Source organism: Heterocephalus glaber, unplaced genomic scaffold (genome assembly GCF_053883595.1).
Source record: "Heterocephalus glaber isolate CG9 unplaced genomic scaffold, H.glaber_assembly_v1.0 deba00000122, whole genome shotgun sequence".
In the NCBI taxonomy this organism is placed as follows: domain Eukaryota; kingdom Metazoa; phylum Chordata; class Mammalia; order Rodentia; family Bathyergidae; genus Heterocephalus; species Heterocephalus glaber.
Window position 1 is genome coordinate 6327313 of NW_028258138.1, and position 24515 is coordinate 6351827.

The 24515-nt window shown below is 48.8% G+C and overlaps 1 protein-coding gene across 6 annotated transcripts in view; it reads right to left on the reverse strand.

The window, feature by feature from the left end:
- Erg (ETS transcription factor ERG) overlaps nucleotides 1-24515 on the reverse strand; it is a 218308-nt gene that overhangs the window by 11017 nt on the left and 182776 nt on the right. For 4 of the 6 annotated variants that reach the window (XM_004842372.3, XM_087212331.1, XM_004842373.4 and 1 more), the window contains 4 exons: nucleotides 23420-23571; nucleotides 9096-9299; nucleotides 8230-8310; nucleotides 6358-6429 (listed from right to left, as the gene is read on the reverse strand). In XM_004842372.3, coding sequence (XP_004842429.1) covers nucleotides 6358-6429; nucleotides 8230-8310; nucleotides 9096-9299; nucleotides 23420-23571 — 509 coding nt within the window. The remainder of the gene's footprint in view (nucleotides 1-6357; nucleotides 6430-8229; nucleotides 8311-9095; nucleotides 9300-23419; nucleotides 23572-24515) is intronic. The other 2 variants (XM_087212337.1, XM_087212343.1) reach the window with 2 other exon arrangements.

Below are 24515 nucleotides of genomic sequence, written 5' to 3' on the forward strand. Positions count from 1 at the left end.
TTGAAGGGTTAGATGATTTTTCTTTGTAAACTCTACTGTCACTCACCCTCCCTCTCAGCTGGTAATTTTGCATTTTAGGATCTTTGATTTTCCCACCCAGCCCCTCACAGCTTCACTTTTCTGGGGTTGGGACCACACATGGGAATTACACATGCAGCCGCTATCAATTTACAACTAAATTCAGCTTCAGTCCCTGGGAGCGTTTTGCACAGGGATTCTTGGCCAGTTACAGTTTTTATTAAAAAAAAAAAATGGTTAGCCAGAGTTTGAATGAGAGACTTGTCTCAGAAAACAGACGCTATTAACAAGACCACCCTAACACGTCACCTGACTCAGAAGCCGGGAGGGCTCCTATTTACAAAAGGGAAAGGCGAGATACTATCAAAACAGGTCCTTGATTCAGGCTCTCAGAGTGTGGCCCGGAGCACAGAGGCACCTGGGAGTTTTCTAGAAATCTGGCACCTTCTCTTGTGCCTGCTGAGTCCGGATCAGGTAACCTGGCTGCATACCGAGGGGAGAGCTTCCACGTTTTTCCAGGAATCTGCATTCTTGCAGATCATGATTTCAGAAACGCTATCCTGAGCATGCAGTAAAAATTTAAAAAATTTTAAAAATCCATGAAGTGCTCTGGGTGACTGCTTTTACCTGAGGTGTAAAACCAGGAACAAGGCCTGTGGGCAGCAGTCAGACACTAACTGGTTAAAGCAGAAAAGGCCCTGCTCATGAAACAGCACTGGAAAAAATTACACCTCCAACTACAACTACAAAAATATTTTGAACCTCTTTATTCATAAAATCCTTTGTAAGAGGAATAACCTCATGCCCCACCTCCCTTAAAAATAAGTCGGGACCTCAACAATGTCCAGTCTAACTTTCAGCCAAGTAGTTGCCATGTTTGTATGGACGGTGATTAACATGTTCATAAATACAGTGTCCTGGGAGATAAGCAGGCTCTTGTTTTCTTTTGTGACTTGCTGTGACTTTCCGGGCCAGGGCTTCCTTATCAGTGGCTGGTCACACGCTCCTGTGGGAGGTGACATGGGAAACAAAAAGTAGCCTGGCTGTACAAGGGACACCCAGGGTGACCATGCTATCAGCTACACTGCCCCAAAGCGGAGCCTGTTTTGAGAATTTCTATCTACTCTCTCTCTCTCTCTCTCTCTCTCTCTCTCTCTCTCTCTCTCTCTCTCTCTCTCTCGGCTGCTTGAAAAATTACTAATCCATGTTTTTCTGTTATTACTGATAGCAGAGCATAGGACTTTTAATAAAATAGATTCCAAGCCTGGCGTGGTGGCCCATGCCTGGAATCCCAGACTCTGGGAGGCTGAAGCAGGAGGGTCCCAAGTTCAAGCCCAGCCCGGGCAAATTATGGAGAACCTGTCTGAAAAAAAAAAAAAAAGGGTTGGGGATATAGTTCAGTGTGAAAGCCCTGGGTTCAATCCCCAGTACCACACACACAAAAAGAATTGATTATACAATTAATCTCTGGTAATCATTTCAATACCTTCTCCATTTCTCTTCAGTTTTATCTTTCTGGTAATGAACTCATACACTTGGCAGAAGGTCCTGTGTACAGGAAGGCTGCTCTCTGGCATTCCTCCTGTGATTTTATCTGTAGAAGCTCTGTACATAAAAACTGAACTCTGTAAATGCGCTTTCATAGGCAGCTTGGGGTAACCACAGAAGCATCCCGTGTGCCACAATTCAGACAAGTAAAACCACTAAGATACAAAGAGAGGGCCTGGCTGCTGCTCATTCCCCCGACTAGGGCCTTCGTTAATTTCCGGGATGCTGGGATCGCTTTCTGACTCTGGGTGAGCCCCTGCCCCACCGCCCACGGATCAGCACAGCATCCTGGCTGGGCTTCCCACGAGGGTCAGGTTCCACTAGGTTTGTGCTCTCCTTTCATCCACCTCACAGGAGAGGGGCCCTGCAGCCCTTTCCCCCTCCAGTATCCACTTCCTTTCTCAAGTGCTGGAGCTCACGCTCATTCTCCAGGACCCATGCCATCTGTCACAGCAACCTTGAGGCCCCTGGTAGGCTGCATGGGAAGGGGCCAGGTTTGTCTTCACTCTGTGCTGGGGAAGACAACTTAGGAAGACCAAGAACTACTGCCCAGAACCAGTCTATAAATGCCTGGGAAACAGAAGGAATGTACAGAGTCAACCTTGGCATGATTAAGCTGCTCTCTCTTATCTTCCTCTAGATCTTTCTAGAGTTCTTCAAAATCCTGTATCAATGACATGGAGATTTGGAGACCACCTGCATTCCTTTCTTGTCTTTGTGTGCAGAGCTACGTGGGGATAGCAGAGGTAGGGGGAAGCAAAGAAGCGTTTGGAGCCTTCTGCTAAGATACAGGCTTTCCAAAGCCTCTCACTGAGGAGGAGTGGTGGCCCTGGCCTGCTACGCTCTGTCACAGAGCAGCACCAAGTTCCATTGAGCTCCAGTGGAGGAGTGAGTTAAGAAACTGACAGAACGCCAGCCTCAAAGTTCAGGTTACACCCTCTGGTCCCTTTTGATAACATCCCACATGCATATCATGGTGTCTGGGTTGTCATGGTGATGAAGGGGGAAAGGAAGAGGTAGTAGAATGTGATCTTTCACGTGACCTGCTCCTAAGAGGCCAGGCAGAGTGGTGCCTCATGAGGTCAAACACTTGCAAGGCTTGCAAGACTATGTGAATCACACCTGTCCCCATTTCTGCCGCTTTACCCTGAGCCTGGATTTAGCAAAGGATGTGAGTGTTACAGAGGAGTTGAGGAAAGACTTTGGCTAATAACTGCATAAACCTGAGAAACACAGAAAGTATCATAAAATAATGATCATAAAACCAGACTGGAAAATGATGTGTCTGTGTGTTATAAAAGGAGGGGCCAAGCTAAGTGCCAGTTCCACAAAGTGGCCATGGAGGAAGGCACGTTTTGCATCAGGAAGACTCGGGAAAGTACCAGGAACAAGCAGTGGAAAAGAAGAGGTGAGGAATGAACGCAGGAGAGGAAAGAGTGTCCCAGGTGGTTGCCTGCAAGCTCACTGAACAGCCTTGGCCGACCATAAGATGGGGCTGAAATGTCAACCCATCGGGTAAGCAACAGACGCTCCATTTGGAAAGCTTGGTCATGAACAAGGGAAGAAGTAGGCTGGGGCTGGGGGAGGCAGCCTGGGACCAGGTGACCCAAGGAAGGACGGAAAGGAAGGAGGTGGGGAAGGAGGAGCAGGAAGCAAGCTGGGCTGGTGAGAAGAGAACACGATCTCATTCAAACCAGTGCAACTCAAGACCATTATGTTTCTTCCGTCAGACAAGGGATAGATTCTGGTCTAAGCAGAGTCATTACCTGCGGGCCTGGCTTGCTCCTGGGTCGGCACCCAGAGTCCTTTGTCTCTGGATGTGGGACTGAGATGGAGTGGCTATGAAGAGCGCTCCAGGAAGACGAAGGGGGCAGGGGGCAGGACTTGGATCTCTATCTCCAGGGATTCTCTACGAAGCAGTCGATAAACATTCACCTCTTCTGAAAGGACTGGATACTACTGACCGCAGGGGCAGCACAGACTCCCCCTGCCCCTCCATTCTGACTCTTGCAGCTCTGGGAATGAGCCAGGCAAACTCTGCCACCCTGATGCCATGTGCACCATCCAGACTGTCAGAGCCACCAGCCCCTCCTACAAGGGTGATGACCTGGATGGACCAGGTCAGCAGATTATTCTCTTCTCCAAGGTCAAATCCCTGAGTGCAGCCTCTGGGAAACGGTCCTCTGGCTTGTTCAGCTGGATTTACAATTCTTCACAGATCTGATATGAGTATTTGTATTTCCTTTCATAATGACAGAGGCAGTGAGCAAAGTAGACATGTCCTCTGATGCGAGCTGAGTCTCAGAGACAGAGTGGGCTAGCGTTGGAGAATGGGGAGTGTGCACTCTCCCAGGGCACGTGACGGGACCACCACGGGGCACATCAGAGTGACGGCGTCGTGTGCAGTTGACCACCCTCACCTGTCCTAGGCTGAGTCCAGCCATCTCCATACACCTGGGAGGACCACGTTTCTGGATTGCCTAAAATACTGAAAAAGTAGGCCCAGAGTCCACTGGGGCATGGAGCAGCCAGCTGGCTAATAGCCCAACAGGCTGCACCAACTGATTTGGCCAATGTCAAGGACTTTTAACCTTGTCCCAACAGCAGCTCACAAACCCCAGCCTTGCAGCTCAGATGGTGACATCCATGAGACAGCTTAAGTAAATTTCTTAAATGAGTAAGTTAATTGTTAAAGGCCAAATGTTTCTTTAAAGTATGAATAGAATCATTGCCATGAATCCCCCTCAGAATCTTCCTCCTCCCTTCGAACACACTATCCCATCATTCTTGCCACTCTCTCAAGCAGCTCTGGAGTCCTCTTTCCTGACTGTCTTCAGGGTTGTGACTGCCTCAGTGTCCTGAATTTATTCAAAACATTTCCCTCTCATGGTAGTTTCGACTTTGACAAAGGTCTAGAAGTCACATGGTGCCAGATCTGGTCAATCAGGTGAACAAGGACACAGTGTCATGTTTTCACGAGCTGCCTTTCCACCAGATGACACTCAGCAGCAGCACTCACCATATGTTTTATCATACCTAGTAAAGACACTCACAAAAAAGGACTTCAAGAGCTGCTTCAGAAAGTAGCCAGGAGGATGGGGTCAGTGTGTTCCGAAGGAGGCAGAGGATTATAAGGGAGATTCGTGGCAATGCGTCTTTCACTGTAATAACTATTTTTTAAAATTTAGACATTCACTGTATATTTTGATCAGCCCTGGTACATGGCAGGATTCTTCAGGGCCAGTCTAGTTTCCCGCAGACACACTGAAATGGCCTCTAGCAGGACAGAGGTAACCAACCTGGAAAGAGTCTCCGTGGCTATGAACACCTGGCATGGTGGCAGGGAGGACTCTGGGATGCTCTGGCTATGCCCTTCCTGGCTGCCTCCCGGGACTGGAAGTGAGCCGTTCCCTTAGGCTGGGGAAGAGAGCACTGCCAGCCCTAAGCGCCCATGGCTGTCACAGGGCAGTGACAGGCTAAGAGCAGCTGGGAGGATTCTTTATTCTTCTGCTGGACCCTCTGGCCCCGGGTTCCCCACTGGAAAGAAAGAGCTTCCAGCCTAGCATCTTGACCAGCCAAGATGTGCACAATCCAGACATGTGACTAACCTCATCCTGGGGGTGGCTCAGGCCTAGGACGGAGGCCTGAGTTCTAGACCTATGTATGGCTAAGGCAGTCTGATCACACTGCCCAGGGCTGTCAGAGGTCCCACTGAGGGGACAGAATAGGGGCTACTACACCCCACTCTGAAAAGCCCTCCCCCTCCATCCTCCCCCACCCTCGCACAGGTGGGATCCTCCCATGGCAGGTGTCCATTCCCCTGCAAAGCCACCATTTCTGCTCTTTGAGCTATGTTCTTTCCTTTCTGCACCAATGGCCTCTGGAGTTTGCAGTTACTTGCCTGCCTATACTGCAAAATCCAGCACTAGGTTAAACATGTACAAGTCCCCGTCTGTCTCTCTAGCTCCCACTTGTTCTATTGAAACATCTAGAGCTCTAAGCAAACATTTGAGCTCACTCACCACTGTGCCCTCTGTGGCTGGCATGCAAGAGGCAGCCAAAAAACAAACAAGCCAAGTCGAGTGGCCACGCCAGCTTTCAGGCTGGGCTTGAACCAGCATTACTCTTGCTCCAGCCTCCCAGAGTCCTGAGATTACAAGCGCACACCACCATTCCCACATTCCCACTCCCAGCTCCCACAAACATTCCTAAGACGGACAGCTTTTCAGAGTCCGGTTCATCTTGAAATTCTGAGAATCTAACTTCATGCTTGGCACTAATAGATGCTTGCTTCATGTTTATTTTTGCATGAATGACATGTAATTTCCGAATTAAAGAAATTACATGGAAAGAAACAAGGTAAGATTTAGAGCTAAATATTACGTATTCATGCTTCTGCTCTGTAAGCTTCTCATGAGAAGCTGGGGGGTTTGGTCACTGCTGGCTTGGGGGTCCCTCTTGCTTTGTGGGGACAGATGGCACACGAATCCCTCCATTAGCTGGAAAGTGGACATCTTCCTTATTCTTTGCCTGTCTCCAGAGCAGCTGGGAAGGCACTAATTTGCCCCTAATCCAGAGAGGTTCAACACCTTTAGTGCAGTCTCTGAATGCAGCAGTTGGACTGGATTTAGTTTGCAAATCAACAGAGGAAGCAATCAGACTTCTGGAGACTCATGTCAGACCCAGGATCGGCAGTTTTATCAGGGGACCTAGGTCCCGGGGGGGTCTCAGCAGGACCTGGGGCGGGTGGATGTCTGTCCGTGGAGCGAGTACACGGGGCTGTTGGCATACCTGGCCTAGTTGTAATTCTTTGCGTAGCTTCAGGATATACTGAAGTATTGGGGAAAATAAAAGTCGCACCCCCTGCAGACAGAAGGAAAAACAAAACACGTGAAGGTCTTTGTCGTGGCTGCCAACTCAGCGTCAGCATCAGCGCCAAATCTACTTTGCCCTGGGGCCTGGCAGGAGGGGACTCTGGAGCCTGCCCGAGACCTCGTGGGCCCAAGGAGCAGGAGAGGGAGCAGAGAGGGAGCAGAGAGGGCCTCTGAGGTGCCGCTGCACCCCCTTTTGTGACCGGTAGGGCTTTACTGCGCCCTCCGATTCCCACCGGCAACCTCATTCCATTAAAAAATTCTATGGTGCTTTTTTTTTCCCCAAATTGTAGAAAATCCCACAAAATAGTTTTCAGAGCTCTTGGAAAGTAGAACCAAAGAATTACAAATATTTCACCTAAGACTATATGGATCTTATTAAAAATTAATCCATGTCTCTTTTCAAATGCACATTTTCTCTTTCAATCAACTCTCGTTTTGTCAGCCAAGAAAATTCCCTTTGCAGTGTTCAGTCCATTTGGAATTTGTTGTCCTGTTCTTTTATTACTTCTGTGTGTAACAATAATAAAATTAGTGAAATCAGAGCTTTTTTGAAATTTTCACTCACTTTTAAAGATTTTCATAAACAGTGTACATGAACATAAAGTGCAGAATATGGGTATTGCTCAAATGTGTTTCCTAAGAGGGGGAAATTACTTTGTCTAAGTTATTGGTTATTTCTGGCCCCAAGATCCCTAACAGGTCAATGCATACTACATGAACCAAAAAGGTGTACTACCAACTCAAACCTTTTTGTTTTATATTACATTTAAAGCAAATATTCTGCATAAAGAAGATAAAGATGAACTGGCAATTTCGTGGCAATATTCAAACTGAGACTCGTTCACACTGCACATTTTAAAACAGAAGGGCGAATATTTGGAAAACTGCTGTGTTTCTCTGTGGGGCCAGCCCTGGAGTTGGCTTCTTGATTGCGAATGATTACAAAGCCTTCGGCCATTCTTGTCTTCCAACCAGCCTGGGTGGCTTCAGAGGGTCCCCTAGGCCAACCCAGGGGTAGCAGCTCACGGCCATGCTTCTGTACTGACTCAATCAGCGGGAGGCAGCGGATGCAGACACAAACCAAGAGCACCTTTCAGAGAAGCCAGCCCTGCCTGCCAGCCGGTGGCACAGGGCTGAGGTTAGCGGGGACAGAGCACTATGTTAAGCCCTACAAGGCTCAGGCACACGTAGAAACCAATGCAGGACTGGCGGTTAGAAACAGCAAAGGAGGCATTGTGAGTGACTAACTTCAGATACCCCAAGGATTCTCACGGAAGCTCACAGGAACATCGCCTCCTACAGCCTTTTGCAAATCTACAAGTCTGCACCAGCACTGTAAGTAAAGACAAGTCCGATGGCCTAAAGGTGTATCAGAGAGGAAAAACACAACTCCAACTTGTCCTAGTGAACCTCCCTTTGGGAATAAAAAATGGGGGGAAACCGGAGATTACGTGGGGCCTTGTTCTGCCACACACGCTTTCAGTCTCTACAGTCAGCACAGTGGATATATTGGCACTAATAGTGCAAGGTCGTGATCCAGCAGAGAGGCTGCAAATCTGGCTGACTCTAGTTTAAGGGAAACTTCTGACAGCCCAGGAGGGGGAGGAGGTGTCCGGGCACCCCAGGGCTTCCCCACCGGGAGCGGTCAGGCATCCACCTCCGAGTTCTGCCTTCTGATGCTGCGGCTGACTGAGGGCTTCACCGGAAAGCAGGCAGCTGCACCAAAAACCCTAGGGACGGACCCCGTGTTTACCCTGCTTACCCTGGGGCAGGGCGGGGCCAGCATTACCTGTGTTTCTAGCATGCATTAACCGCGGAGAGTTTTGTAAGGCTTTATCAACATCATCGGAAGTCAAATGTGGAAGAGGAGCTACAAAACAAAACAAAAAGCAACATCAAAATGAAAAAGAGAGAGAATTATCTTTTTAAATTAAAAAAAAAAGGAAGAAGAAAGGAAGGAAAGAAGAAAGAAAAACACCTCACCGCCACCCTGACATCCTGGAGTGCTGGAAACACCATCACCTAGCTGCTGGTTACCATGTTAAAACCTCAACAGGGTGTCTTTTCCAGGGGAGAAATGGTTGGGCTGCCAGGCAAAGCGACCCAGGGGTTCCCTCCACCCCACCTTTTCCTTCTCCTCTCCCCTTCCCTCCATGCTTGGCATTGTCCAAATTAAAGCATGCAGCACAAGTTCTGGATTCATGCCTCTACCCGCACTGCGCCGTTCCCCTCTGCATCGGGGCCAAGCGGAAACACCTGCCTCAGTTTGTGGCCCGGCTGGACAAGAAGGGACCTAGGCTTAGCTCTGGGGAAGAAACTCCACCATTCCTACGAAGTGGGTGCCTTTCCACACTGCTTCTCTTTCAGGTGGGGCATCGTGAGACTGGCGAGTGTGCGACCTTTGTCTATGACCTGCCCCCTCCTGGTGGCAGAAAGCCGAAAGCAGCCCGCCAAGGGCTGGGGTGACCCTTGGGCTTCACAGAAGAGCACTGACTGCCTCTCAGCAGTGACATGAGCCTGCGTCGTGACGTTCTGCTGTGTCGCCCCCCCCCCCGTCCTGCACAGGACACTGGGTGAGGGCAGGAAGAGACCTCGGAAGTCAGGTCCGGGGGAGCCTGGGGACAAGCGTGGCTTCCAGGGGAGGGAGGCGCTTACTCTCTCTGAGGTAGTGGAGGTGGGAGAGGAGGATGTCAGCGTTGTAGCTCGGGGTGAGCCTCTGGAAGTCGTCCTTGGTCATCTTGCAGAGCTCCTTCCCATCGATGTTCTGGAACAGCAAGACGTCCACGTCCGGGAGGCTGTACTCCTTCACTGCCCACTCCAGCCACTGCCGGACGTGGTCTGTGCTCCACAGTGTAGGGTCTGAAAGGGCAGAAAATGCGTTCGATCAACTCTGGAAGACAAGTTCCCTGGCAGAGTGGACTCCGGCGGGACTGCCCCCCCCCCCAGAGCAGCCCCCAGAAATGCCAGCCGCACAAGTGTCAAAAGGACATCCTGAGGGGAAGAGAAAAACCGAGTCACGTCCACCCAGCGTGCTCCTGGGGAGGGCTGTCCTGGAAGACGGGGCTATTCATATCAGTGGCTCCCTTTGCGGCTCAGATATGTTTTCCTGTAGGAATCGGGCTTTTTAAATTCTTCATTTTAATGTTTTCTTTAAAAAGCGTGGGAGAATAAAAGGAAATTTTCCTTCCTTAAAAAATTAGCGGTGTATTTATATGAAAAGAAGAGTTAATTGGGCACAGTGGCGCACACCTGCAATCCCAGCACTCAGGGAGGCTGGGGCAGGAAGATAGCATGTTCAAGCCCTGCCTGGACAATATGGCAATTTAGTGAGACCCTGTCTCAAAACAGACAAACAAACAAACAAAATAAATAAATAAATAAATAAATAAATAAATGAAGAAGGCTGGGGATGTAGCTGAGTGCTAAAGCCCTGGGTTGAATCTCTAGTATTACAAGAAAAAAAATTCAAATTGAGCGGAGCCCAGCTTCCTCTCCCTCCATTCCACTCTCCTCCTGGACACTCGGGAAGTCACCCCTGTCCTGAAGCAGATGCACACACCATTCCTGTGCATCTTTCAATACTCTTACCACAGCAACTTCAGATGCTGTGGTTCTCAAGTTAACATCTGCCATGCCTTGGGCACTCAGCACTCTGTTTTCAAGATGTAGCCAAGTTAATTCAGGCAGATATAGTACTCAGTATGCAGCTGTGGGCCTTCCTTGCAGGAAAGAGCCAGCTCTCAGGGGAGTTCTGGCTTCCTGTCTACCGGGAGTCTGCACTGGTCCGTGCCCTGGGGTTCTTTGGGGAGACTGAAAAATTATGCGTGCCTTGTTCACCAGGCCGATGCTGGATTGTTAAGGTGGAAAGCAGCCTGGACACCAACAGTGTGAGAAGCTCCCCCTGGTGATTTTATTGAGCAGCTGTTATGGTTTAGATTTACTGTCCCCCCTAGAGCCTCATTTGCTCAGAGGTGGGGGTTTTGGAAAGTGATTAAAGTATGGGGGTGTGCAGGTGACTTGCTGTTGGGACGTGGGTCCTGGTTGGAGGAGGCGGATCACTGGGGTGTGAACATGAGCGGAAGCGTGCATCTCCTTCTCCCTTTCTGTCTGCTTCCTGGCCACCATGGTGTGAGCAGCTTTCCTCCACCAGACCCCTCCACCATGACATTTCTGCCTTGGAGGCAGCTACCCATGGACTAAAAACGTGGGGCAAAACAAGCCTTTCTTCTTTAAGTTGTGGGTGTCACATACTGTGTCCCAGTGACAAGAAAGTGACTAAGACAGCGGCCAAGGTTCAGCCCACCTGCCCGCCACCTCACGACTCAAAGTGTGGTCCTCCACCCTGACAGTCCTGGACTTCAGCAGAGATGCAGAATCAGACACATGGTGACCAGAGCACACATTCCACAGGACACCCATTTACACTGGGGAATTGTGGATCTGGACCAGTGCCGGGGCACCTGCAACTTCAACTTGACCCAAGGATTGGAGTTCAGCCAACAGCGCAGCAATTAATTCACTCTAAAGCAACAGTGGAAGCATGGGAATGGAACCCTAAAGGGCTTTCCACAAAGAAAATATCTACAAAAATGCAAGTGGTGGTGTTGACAGAAAGGTGTGCACACCCACAGCAACCCAAATGCTTGGGGACATCACAAACTAACATGCGGCTCTGGAGCACTGCGGGGTCCAGCTCATTGACGTTCCGAGTGGTCTTTGCCTTGGGTCAGGATTTTGCTTTCATGGATAAATGCTCAAAATACCAGACGGTTTTCAGAGGTCAGTTTTCTGGCCTTTTAAAATGGCATCTCAGGATCCCTTCTTATACAAAAGCAGATTATATTAAGGATTTAGGACACCCTTAAGTCAAAGGCTGTTTATCTTGGGTTCTGAGCTGAGGACAGTTCCAACACCCTCACAGACAGAAACCCCCTGCAATTCCCAATCGGATCCAAGTCTGTCCAGGACAGTTCCACTGCTGGGCATTAGCCAAAACCCTTCCTTTGTTTGCTTTGCTTTGCTTTTACCAACATGGAATCTCAGAACCAGCTCATTGTGGAAATGGATTTTCCTCTCTGTATGGTGGTAGAACCAGAGCATCCCAAAACGATGAATAAACAAAAATCTTGCCTGCCAGTCACAGGCTCCATGTTCAACAGGGAAATGATACCTGAGGAAGACAGCTGAAGAGAAGTGAAGCCTGGCATCCCTCAGTGCACCCCTTCATTCTGTCCTCTGCTAAACCACGGTCATCCTGGCTCATCCGATTTCCCCTCAAGAGATTGTGCGCCTGATCCCAGAGACCAACTTCTCAACCTGTGATGTCCTTACCTCAAACATTCTCACTTCTAGCTGGTGAAAGAAATGCCATTGTTGATTATCACCACTGCAAGGATAAATCACTACAACTTTTCTGATCACCAATTCACCCACACATTTCAAATGTCTTTAAAAATGTGCTTAGCAATCCCACTTTTAGAAATCTATCCTAAAGAAGTAACAGGATGTGCACAATGATTTATTTTTAAGGGTGTTCTGTGTAGTGTTGATAATAGCAAAACACTGGAAACACCCTAAGGGCCGAGCAAGAGAGAAACGGTTACGTTTTGGTATATTTAGAAATGTTCCTGGAAGCTTTAGAAACTAAAAGTTACCTTGCTGAAATACATTTATTTATACAAAGAACATGTTCAGTGTAGATTTATTTTGCTCCCTTCAGATTCCACAATTCAGGAATACACAAGTCCCTTATATAAAATAGTGTAGTTTTTGCATATAACTTATGCAGATCTTTGAATATACTTTAAATCACATCCAGGTTCCTTGTGATACCTCATCTAATCTAAGTCTATGTAAATACTTGATGTGCTACAATAGTTGAGAGAATAATGACAAGGAAAAGTATCCACATGTCAGCATGGATACAACTTTTCCTGAATATTTTCCACATGTGGTTGGTTGAACCCACAGATAGGGATTCCATGGATATAGAAGAGTGACTGTATATGTTAAAATATTTTTATACAATTTCTTTCAAGAGTATAGGAATTCAGTCTCACTTTCTTTTACATTTTAATAATATTTATTTGGAAAAAATAAAATTACATAAAACCTGACCACTCCTCTCTCCTTTGGGGGGCCGATCTCCACCCTCTGCCCTGTATGTTCGAGAGCAAACACCCTTGCCAACAAAGAGGGCCACTGGTAGAGGGGATGACGGTGTCTTTCTCCAACCTGTCCATGGGCATCACTCTTCCCAGCAGGCTCAAAGGACAACTGCAGTGGACAGTCCAAGCCTCTCAGCATGCAACATGTGGCTCAGGGCTCGCCGCACCCCACTGTCCTCATGGGGTCACTCCCATCCTAAACCCACTTATAGCTACCTGCTGTCCCCTAAAGCAATGCCACCTAGGGCTTGGAGAGTCTGCATTTGTCACCTCTTTGGTCACCTGCCTGGATGTTCTCACCGTGTAAACACTCCTGAGGGACCTCAGCAGGGGAAGGACAGTGAGACTGAAGCCCCAGTCCCTGGCATGTGCCATGGTCCCCCTGCGCTCCACTGAGGCGCAGATCAGTGTGCTGGGGCCCAGGTGTCATGGTTTAGTCCCAATGCGCCGTTTATCTCTATGGAGAGCTCCAGAAGCATCTCTCTGCTTTCCTCCATGGCTCATGACATCTCAGGATCCTTTTCTTGCCCTGTCCCACCCCACTGGAATAGAGAGGGGTTCACAAGGGCCCACAGAATCCAACAGGCCCCACCTTCTTCCCAGCTACACAAGGGAGAAAGGGGAGGGGACAGCAGAATGTACCCCAGCCTTCATGTCACCTTTGCCTATGTGCAGGTGTGGGATTGAACCTGGGGTAAAGCTTCTGCTGCCTCTAGGTGCCCATGTGGCTTGGACCCTCTCACCTAACCTATGACTCCTCTTGTAAGAAACTATGTGCAGTATTCCAGGACCTGAGGAAAATGCAGAAGGCAGAGCCCACAACCCAGAGAAGCCATGGAGGGAGGCAGCCATGGCCACAGCCCACACATCTCAGTCTGTGACATCCAAGCAATGTGGAAGTCCAGAGAAGCAGCAGCTGCTCCCAGCCAGGAGAAAAAGCATTATCTTCAGGAGGGTTTGGTCTGAGCTTGAAGCCACAACATTCCTGAAAGAAGTAAAGAACCAAGGTTCATCGGAACAGCTCACCCTATCTTCTGCCCCAGAGGCACAAAGTGCCTGGTATGTTGAGGGAAAGCAAGAAATGCACAGGAGTTGTGCGGGGAGCACAGAAATACAGGATGATAGAGGAGGAGGGTGGGTCAGTCAGGGAGGGCCTTGAGAATCTTGCTAACAAGGCAGCACCCTATCAATCCATCAGTCACTTTCCTGTCACTATGACAAAATACCCAACACTTGCAACTTGAAGGAAAAGTTTGTTTTTGCTCATGGTTTCAGAGGGTTCAGTCCATGGTGGGTTGGCTCCAAGGCAGAAATGGCATGGCAGAGGGGATGGTGGAGGAAAGCTGCTCATGTCATGGCAGCCAGGAAGCAGAGAGAGGAGGGAATAGCCCAAAACAAGGGTACAGCCTTCCAGGTCACATCCCCAGTGACCACTGCCAAGCAGGCCACACCTTCTGACATCACATTCAGCCATGAACTCATCATTGCACGAACTCACGATGAGTATCACACTTCATGATCCAATCGCCTTCCTAAAGGCCCATATCTAAACATAGGAGATTTTCAGAAGACATTCTCTATCTAAACCCTAACAATTGTACAGAAAAGTCAGTATCATTAGTAATTGTTGAGAAATCAAAAAAATGTCTTAAATTATACCAAGCACAGAAAACTTGGTAATGAAAGAAAAATTGGAAATCAAAATATTCAGGTCTGGGTCCTAAGTCCACTCCTAACAGGATGAAAATGTTAACCTCTCTGGATTTAGTTTTATTCAATGAAATGTCAGAGGAATTGAAGTCAAAGAATTACGTGAGAGTCCTTCACCAACAATAACACACCATAGCAGAAGAGGGTATCAACAGAAGGACCCTGCACTGCAAAACAAACTCTGCTGAAATGAAATAAACATCTCTTTCATCGCCGGGGCTGCCTCTTCCTTTAAACACAAAAGTCTGATTTATCGCTTTATTTTAAGAACTTCTTGGAGGTTCTTCTGTCGGATGAGTCACGAAACACTGGAGATAAGGCATTTTGTTTTCTGCCTCCTGGTGCCATTGTTTCTTGAAACATCTGTGTTATACCACCTTTCACAGATGGCAGAATGGCAAAGCCCACAGTGTGAGGAAGAGAGAAGCCTCTCTCTCTGTCTGAAGCCTCTTATTTGTATTACGTGGTTAATATCCCAACAACGTATGATTTCTATTTCAGCAATTAAAAGTTAAAAATACTGTCTGTGTACGGGGGTGGGACTTGAGGTACAAACAGAGCAGAAAGAAGGTTGACTCTTTAATATTTCCACGAAATAGGGTTACATGCCAGTGGAGTTCCACTGCTGCCAGGAAAATATTAAGTAGATACTGAGATCAGGCAAAAGGCACTGCATTGCCAAAGGCACACTGTGCCCTCCTGAGCCATAACAACCCGCAGGCAAACACCCATTTCAAAGGTCCCTCCAGGGAAACGAATAAACAAAAGATTAAACACAGCCAAACTGGTGATAACGTAAGTCCTGCATGTCACTTTTTCTTGAATAATATCAATGTGAAATATTGCCTTCCTGACAGAAAAGTCACCCTTGGTTATGGAGAAAAACATCAAAAAATAAAATAAGAGAGACCCCACAGTCCTATCACAGGCCTGGTGAGATGTTTGTTTATAAAACCAGGTGCTAGGCAGGTTGGCCAGTCTTCGTCCAAGACACTCAGAAGCCTGCACAAATAAGATCTAGCAGTGGCCTCCAGTGAGGGCTCAGCTCACATTTACAGAGCGGGCCCAGGGGACAGAGAGCAGGGGGAGCTCCCGAAAGGCTTCTCCCTCCACGAGCTGAAATCTGACCTCAAGAAGAGGGCTACCTCCAGGCTATTTCTGAGCCCTTCAGATTTCTAAGTGATGGATCTTGTTCATTTATTGTCTTGTTACTAACTTCAGACTTTGCTGCACTCTGGCCAGTCAATGGGGTCTACATTACATTGGCTCTTATTCCATTTTGTATTTTTTCTTTTTTGAGACAGGGTCTTGGCACGTGGTCCTGGCTGGCCTCCAACTCCAGCGACCCTCCTGCCTTAGCCTTCCAAGTGCTGGGGTTACAGGCGTGTGCCACTACACCTGGCTGGTTTTTATTATTCTGATTTGTTCCTTTCTTGGTGGTACAGCCCATGGTCAATTGTTGACCATTTGTAAATGTCCCTTGTGCGCCTAAAAAATGCATAATGTCTAACAGTTATGTCCAGAGTACTATAGGTGACCATTGGATCACAAATACATGTAATTTTCATGTCCCTGATCCATCAGTGACTGAGAAAGGCAAATTAAAATCTTGCACAAAAGTGAATTTGTCTATTTTACCTTGCAATTCTTTATATATTTTGAGGCTATATTATTAGGTATATATAAATTTATCATTATATAGTTTTTGTGAATGTAACACTTTTCATTATGTAATGACCCTCCAATATGTCCAGTAATTTCTGCCTGAGAGGCTGTCTTTTGATTAGATTTTGGTTGATAAGTCTCATTCCATCTGTTTGCTGTCAATCCTTTTTTTTTTTTTTTTTTTTTTTGGCACAAGAGGTTTTTGTGAACAGCACACAACTGCCTTGGGTCAATTATTATAGGTGATCAGTGTCTTTAATGGCAAGTCTGCTTTGTCACATGGATTTTCCTGGTCCACCAGACTTCTGTGTTCCTTTATTTCTCTTTTCCGAGTGTCTGACTGAACTGATCTATTTCTCTTCATTGCTTCTTCTGCCTCTCTTTTTCTAATAGTTTGGCTGTTTGACATTCTTTCCTCACCTGTTCATCTTAAACAGAATCTAAATTCAATCACCAGATTTATCCTTTTCCCAATAACGCGAGGAATCTAGAATGCCTCACTTCTAATTGACCATCTCTAATCATACATGGTAATGTTTCCAAATAGCTGTATTCTGCCTTATTTTTCTCTCTATTCAGGAAGCTCTGGTTGTTGTTTTGTAACCATTTTTTCTTTAGCACTATCTTCATATTAATTTTATTGTTCCAATTTCCTCCCTATACCTAACTCTCTCCTAAGATCCATTTTTTCTTTATTAAATCTTTTGTTATTTTCTGAATTAAGGGTCAGCCAGCAACACACACTCATTGTTTGTTTGGCAATATCTTATTTCCCCTTCAATCTACGTAATGCATCAGAATTGTTATAGTTTCCTTTGTATTCCTATGATTTTTTTCTTATTCACTTAAAGATGTTGTTCCAAGGAGCTACTGACTTTATCAGATTACCAAAAAGGTTAGTAGCAGTAACAAAGAAAAGACCATAAGGGCCTAGTATAACTGTCTACACCAGTGTCTCCTTGACCCCTGAGGACTTTCTTCCGCCCTGTATATTGTTTGGTTGTTGAGTTTCCATCCTGATAATTGTCCTGCTTTTCCTCTATCTGCCATTAATGTGCTCCATCTTTGTACCAGCCTGCCTGGTTTATATTTATCCTGCTCTAGTTGTATTTCCTGTACCCTCAGATCAGTCTTAGTCATCCATTTTGGAAAGGTTCTAGCTTTGTCTCTTCAAATATTTCATCTCCCCCATTCTCTGACAACTTTCCAAGTAGAATTAACTATTGCTTTGGAGTTTCCACTTTGGCTGGTTTGGTTGTCTGCTTATTGGAGCTGGCACAGCAGGAACTGAAACAGACGCTTACAGGACACAATCCGTGGTGCGGTCGTGGTGGGTGACACCCTGGGCTCTCGGGGTGCGACAAAGAAAGAGCAAGAAAGATGTCATTGGAGGCTTCGCCTCGGGCCTGGGAACTGGCTCTGGTGTCACTGGGCCATCCATGAGACCCTGGAAGTCCTTTCACCTCTCTTGTCTCCATGTTCTCCTGTTTAGAGAAAGGCACTGGACTGAGATGACCAAGACTCCGCTTCTCTCCTTGTGATTCTGTGATCCCCACTCACTAGCACTGTTCCCCTTAACTCGGGAACTCACCTTACTGCTTCCTGCTCACAGATCAAGGGCTCCCTGCTTTGTCTGGTGAAAAGAATGGAAAAGACACGATCATCCCCCCACAAAGCTAATAATCTAACAGAACAGTCAGGCTTATGCATAGCTAAGACCTTAAAGACAGCGTGCAGCCATCGGGCTCGGTCAGAGGGGCCGCTTGATAGAGTTCCGCCTGCTTCCGGAGGCCAGCAGCACACTCGGGAAGGGCCACGGAGAGCCACATGGTCTGCTTTGGCCCAGATGCTGCCTTTACAAGAAACCACACGGCCAAGACTCAGCCTGCACTGAGCTGTGATCTGATGCAGCTCCGTCAGGGTCCTGCTGGACGTCTCGGGAAGCGGGCTGTGGAAACACAGGGCCTCAATGGTGGCAGGGAGGTGCTCAGGTCTGCGGCCTCTGTGAGCCCATGCAACAAATCTAGGGATTCTGTTTGCAGGGTTCCACGCATCACTTTCCCTGCGAGACTTCTTTTTCAATTATTTCCCCCAATAGCTCTTTTTATCTCTGTTTCCAGGAAGCTCAAACCCATACCAGACCCTCAAGCCTGTGGTCAGAAGGACTTCATTCTTTTTTTCTTCCCCTTTCCTCTCTCTCTCTCTCTCTCTCTCTCTCTCTCTCTCTCTCTCTCTCTCTCTCTCCTTCTTTCTTTGACAGGCTCTTGCTATGTAGTTCAGGCTGGCCTTGAACTCACTCTATAACTCAGGCTGGCCACATATTCACAATCCTCCTGCCTCAGCCTCCCAAGTGCTGGGATTATAGGTGTGCAGCACTGTGCCTGGCTAGACTTCACTCTTTCTTCACACTTTTGTGCTCTCCATTTGTTCTGTTAACTGCTTTAACACTGATTCCGAATTCCCATGTGTACCAGGAGTTTAGTTCACAAGGGCTCTCACATCCTATGTGAGTGAGACAGTGTGTCGATTTTTAAGGAGGTAGAGCTGTGTTAGAGAATATACTGTGAATCAAAATGGAGCGTGGTAATGAGGAAAGATGCCATAAATTCGTTTGTCAGGGGAACAAGCATGGCTTGGTGAACAGGGTGGCTTTCAGCGATGCTTTGAAGATGGAGCAGACTTTGTAAACAGGGGAAGGGAGAAGGGCACGGTGGCATCGGGAGCAGCACAGGGCGCTGTGCCCAGAGGCAGCACATGGCAGAAAAATGGGGCAGCCGCTCCAGAGGCTCTTAGCGAGCAGCCCGTGCTGGGCACCAACAAAGCTGTCCTGGACCATCTCATGTGTGCTGATCTCTGTGCCCTGGCGTCCAGACATTTGTCTGAGTTGCTCACTGAGCTTTCTGCACGCTCTCCTGTCTGTCACGTGGGTGGGTCTGATCCCACCCGCCTGGCTTTGGCCGCTGCCTCAGTGGCTATCCTAAGAGCTATGGGAGCGGGTGGACGCGTGGATGGAGGAGAAGTGGCCAAGCTGGGAGGGGCAGAGTGAGACACAATCAGAGAGGTCTCCATCCTGAGAGTTTTGGAGGTCAGGACAAGGGACTGTGCATCTCACATGGGAGAGGATTTGTGGCGCTGGAGCCTAGCAAGTGCTCTTCGAATCACGGAAGGAACGAAGGATAGGATAAACTTGGCTACGCTGCTTTGAGACTGCTGAGTCTTACAACCGCTTGTGCTCAAAGTGGGTTGTTTTACAAATAAAAGTGCAAAGGCTAAAAAAAGGATGTTTGGGCCAGGGTTTTAGCTCAGTGCTTTTGCCGCCTGCTGTGCAAGTGCAAGGACCCAAGTTTGATCCCTGGCACCAAAAAAAAGGATGTTTGAAAACCAGCACCTATTTTAGGGGATAAAACACAGAAATAGAAAAAAATCTTTCAAAATGCTGTAAGCAGCTAAAACCCCAGGTCCTATTGCAACTGGTGAGCATTTTGCAACTTTTAAGAGAAGTGGATGGAGACTGTGTCTTCCCCTTTGCTAACCCTCCCGGATAGCACAGCCCGTGGCCACTGCCAAGATCTCAAAGGCCTCAGCTGCCCCATGAGTGCCCGGCAGGCACAGAGGCTCACTTGGCACCCAGACGACACCGTGCTTGATGGCAGACAAGCACGAGGCATCACGACACATGTGGTGTTCGGGACACACCGGTCCACTCTCCCCAGACACTGAGCCGAGTCCACACCCTGGGAAGGCTGAGCTGGAAACACCTGGAAATGGGGCTACTTAGTTACAGCGAGGGGTCTTCAGCTATTGGGAGGGGCACAGAAAAGCAGACAGTGACCTGGTGCTGGGCACGATGCCATTTGTCACCACGGAGCTATGGGCTGGTGCCAATGTGGAACAGAGGGATTATGCTCGGCACAGGCTGGGGACCCGAACAATCACCCTGCTTTTCATTTTCAGTGCATTGTTTATTAAATCACATGAGCTGGCTATGCTGTGGCATAAAGCAGGCTTGGGGTGAGATGATTTTGCCCAACTGCGGCTAAGACCAGTGCTCTGGGCACGTTCAACTACACAGCCTGCACTTCTCCGGCACGGTCAGTAGGTGAGGTGTGTTAAGTACATTTCCCACTTACGATAGCTTCACCTCTAAATGGGCTTCCTGGGACAAAATCCAGAGCAAATCAAAGTCCTGCTGCATTGGGTCAGCCCTCTGCAAGTTGGAAGATGCACGTGACGTACACCTCACTCCTGCTTTCATTCTCTGTTACATTCCTACTTTAGTCCATCTTTTTTTTTTCCCCTTTGGTACCCGGGATCAAACTCGGGACCTTGCCCTTTCGAGGCAGGCGCTGGAACCACTGAGCTAAATCCCTGGACCTTTTAGTCTATCTTTTTACTAATTTGTTTTAAACTTGTTTCTACCTTGGGCCTTTGCATAATATTTATGTGACTTTCTTAAATTCATTCTGCACCAGGAGGCATATAAATATTTCAGATGACTATATAGGTTGAATCATGAGGGAAAGTTTGTTGGTTTCTTCATGGCTCTTGAGTTAACTGAAGAGTGAGTCTCAACACCAAAGAGAATCGCTTCTCCGAACCGAGTTCCAAGTCTGGACCCCCACGAAAACCCAGACGACACACCCAAGACCTTTCGTCATCACTCTGTTCACAAACCAATTTCCGACTGTGTCTTGGCCGTTTTGACGTCTAGGACAAGAATGTCAGTGTGGAGTCCATGGATTGGTGTCAGTGCCTGGCAGCAATTAGTGGCTTAATGGGGTTTTCATTGGCTGTCCCTACAATTTCCATTCTGGGTGCCAAGTAATGTGTCTAAGGAGTAGGGACTCGGCAAACTGGGTCAGAACCAGGTCTGGAGAACTGTGTGGACAAAGAGCACTGCACACCCAAATACTGCTAGTGTCAGAACTGAAGGGACAGGTGTGGCAGCCGATAGCACCGCCTGGGGTCCGGCCACTGTGTGATGTTGGAGATTTTCCATGTTGTGCAATGGAACCCCACACGTGTGTGCCCATCTGTGTGTGTATGTGTGTGTGAACACACAGACCCAAAGCTTGACCAATAACTGCAAGACTCACAACTTGCAAAATCAGCCAGTTAACTGAATAACTGCCCGCCTTGGCATGAAGCAACCAGAGGTGGGAAGAGCAGACAGAGGACTTGGCTCCAGTGGCGGAGGCAGAAGCAGCCTCACACCAAACCCAACAGGAGCCAGTCAGCACTGGTCCACATGGCCAACCAGCATTTACTGAGCACCTACTATGGACAAGAAATGCTCATACTCCGACTTGACTAAATTGGCCCTTTAATCTCTCTCTTCTTCTCTGAATACTTACGTAGAAAGACTCAAGCTGGCCCCACTGAAAACTCGACGTGGATGACATCCAAGCCTGAGGATGACATTGTAGAAATACAAACTCCACACGGGGCATCAGCTCCTTCGCTGTGATCTACCAGGAGCAAGAGGAGCCCTCCTCCTATGGCAAATGACCGAACTTGTGCTGCCTTGAGGAGGACAGGATGTTTATCCGGTGGAAGGCACAGCGGGCCTGGGCTGGGGCTCCTTTTGGGAATCTCAGTCCTCCCTCATGTCCAGCCAGTTCTGGAACATCAGTCTTCTTACCCTGACCCTCTCCTCTGCGCTCTCGAGCTTGGGTTTAGGAGCCACTCAGCAGGACTGGGGACCTGGCTCACTGTGCTTCCATCCTTTCTGCCCAGGCACAACGGAGGTGGTATCTGGCTCTGGTGCTCCCTGGCTGTGACCAAACCAAATGGTGGACCTCTGTCGCCTGCCTTGTCACAAAGGGGACCTCATTACAGCTGTCTTCCATGAAAGCCTCGCACATGCCTCAGAGTCAGGCTGAGCATGAGCAGGATGACTCCTCTCACACAAACTGCATCTAAGCAGCTCCAGGCAGTCAGCTGAGAGCCACACAGGACCAAACCCAAGGGGAAACCAAGTCTCATGTTTTGCTCAGTGCTCTGCACCCTGAACTGCCCCGCCGAAAGCGACAGACCCACTGCACGTGATCTCTGTGGGCTAACGAAGGAGAGGATCTGCATTTCCCAGAGATGACTTTGGGAACCCTGAGTGAGGGGAAACAGTTGCGTGTGTCGCCCACAACACCTCCTAGCCCTCTCACAGCAGGGAGTGCCTAGTGCAGGGGCTGCACCCAACACCCCATTAGGGTTCACTGAGTGGCCCTGGAGGTGGAGCCTCAGGGAGCTTATGTCCTTGCAGGGACAAGAGCAAGGACACCTTCTACCTCACCATGTGGCGGCAGACAGGTGGGCAGGAATGCAATACAGGAACCTAAGCCAGGTGGGGACTGCATGTCACTAGAGGGGCGGGGAGCAACTTCCGAAGGCATGGTGGGGACGGCACCCTTGCCCCCAGGTGATGTGCGTGGAGAGCTGGTGAGGACAGAGACGTGGGACAGCTGGAGCCGGGCTTGCTGATCACAGGCCAAGTCACGGGGGCGGGCAGAGGGAGGGAGGGTGCAAACCTGGCCTCCAATCAGCTTCCCTGAGGGCCACATTCCCCTGAGGGGCAACGGGGTCGGGGCACCTGGTTCCCAAGATGGCCTGAGATGAGGCCCTAACATGGCCCGGCACAGTGAAAGTGCTGAATGTGTTATAGGCTTAGTTTTACTCAGCACACATCTTACTGCGAGCCATTCTTTCTATTACCTTTAGTTTCTCTAAATAAATAAGTTCGGGGCATTACCCTCAATCTCAAGAGAGCTATCCCCTTGTGTTGGATTTGAATAACTTCCAGGAAAGAGAATTATCCTGATTATTATAATCTGCATTGCAGGCCAGCGATAACTGGCATTCTTGGTTTCTACGAAAATGTGAGGGAAGAATATATAGCTTCCAGCTTCTTATTTTGCTGGATCAGAAAAGGTAAAGAACAAATAAGGCCACCATCTATTATAATTAGCACTTTACAAAAGCCAGGATATTTATCACCCAATAGTCTCAGAGCAAAAGCAATTCCTCCATGGAAAGTTCACGGTTCATGGACATATGCTTACATGCAGACACACGTGTGTGCACATATGGATAAGCAGGCACACACCTGTTTGCTGGACATTCTCTCTCTCTCCATGTGTATTTGTTCTCATCTGTCCAAATAAAGGGTTGGGAATCACACATTGTTCTCGCATATGTTCTAAGAACCTAATACACATGTGTGTGTGTGTGTCTGTGTGTGTGTGTGTGTGTGTGTGTGTTTGTTCTTTTTGTCTCGTTTTCAGGAAAACCAATAAACACGACCGTGTCACCCTATGTGGACAAACTCCCGCTGGCTTCTGCTCACAGGCACCAGTGGGGACACCTGAGGTGTAACCAGGCCACGTGGGAGGAGCCCAGCCAGCCCAGCCAGCCCACCACCGAGGGGGATGGGGCCCCTCTGACCTGCGGGCACGATCACCCTGCGCTCATTGGTGGTCATGTTGGGGGGCGGCATGTGCTTCTCCTCCACGTAGCTGCTGTAGCTCATCCCCACCGTGTCCGGGCTGCCCACCATCTTCCCAACTTTGGTCACGCCGCAGTCCTCGGGGGAGTTCCTGGCAGAAGAGAAGGAAATTCTTCCATTATCACTGCGGCCAAGGAGCATGGCTCGGGGTCTCGTGATACCTCGAGTCTGGGGGGACACTAGGGGGGTCGAGCCAGGCAGACGGGGGCAGGGAGGAGGCAGGCCTAGCACCTGCACGGTCTGGCTCTCTGTGTGTCTCCAGAACTCGGGTGGAGGCCTGAGCCCCCAGTGTGACAGCATTAGAAGGCAGGGGCTTCAGAGGGTGACGGGGGGATGAGGTTGTGAAGTGGAGCCCTGGGATGGCACTAGCACCTTGAGAAGAAGAGGATGAGAGCAGCACTGGTCTCTCTGTCTGTCCACACAACCTGGCCTTCTGCAGCCCCGGGACAGAGTCCTCGCCAGACTCCACCCTGCTGGCACCTTGATCTTGGATTCAGGCATAAATTCTCCACATTTCAGCCCCCATCTATGCCGTCTGGCTGCTCCCAAGCAGTACAGAGGGCACAGCGCTGCAGCCTGGCTTCTGTGCCATGAGCCAGCTCTTTCTAAAGCTGTCATGGGAAATTCTGTGGCCGCTGCCTGGGGACCCTTGCAGGGGACACTGAGCTGCCGTGTGCTCTCCCTGGGTGACAGGAAACAGACGCCACCCTCGAGGTGGCATCTCACCAGGAACACTCACAGCTCCACAAGGTTTACCCTTGAGACCTCAGGATGAAATCCTGGTGTTGGATTTCACACCCCTGCAGCAACCTCAGGGTCAGCAGCTTTGAAGAGTCATAGTGATAGCTGGGGTGGGGACAGCTAGGAGAGGCAGCAAAAGACCCTGGTGGCCACAAGGGGAAGGAAGAGGAAGTAGCTGAGTGGAGTCTGCTGCTGGCCTCAGGGAAGAAGACCCCAGGACACCCTTACTTAGTAAGGCATTCACATAAAGACAGACATGGCTTTCTGAAAAAGGAAGAAAGGAAGACTTTTTTT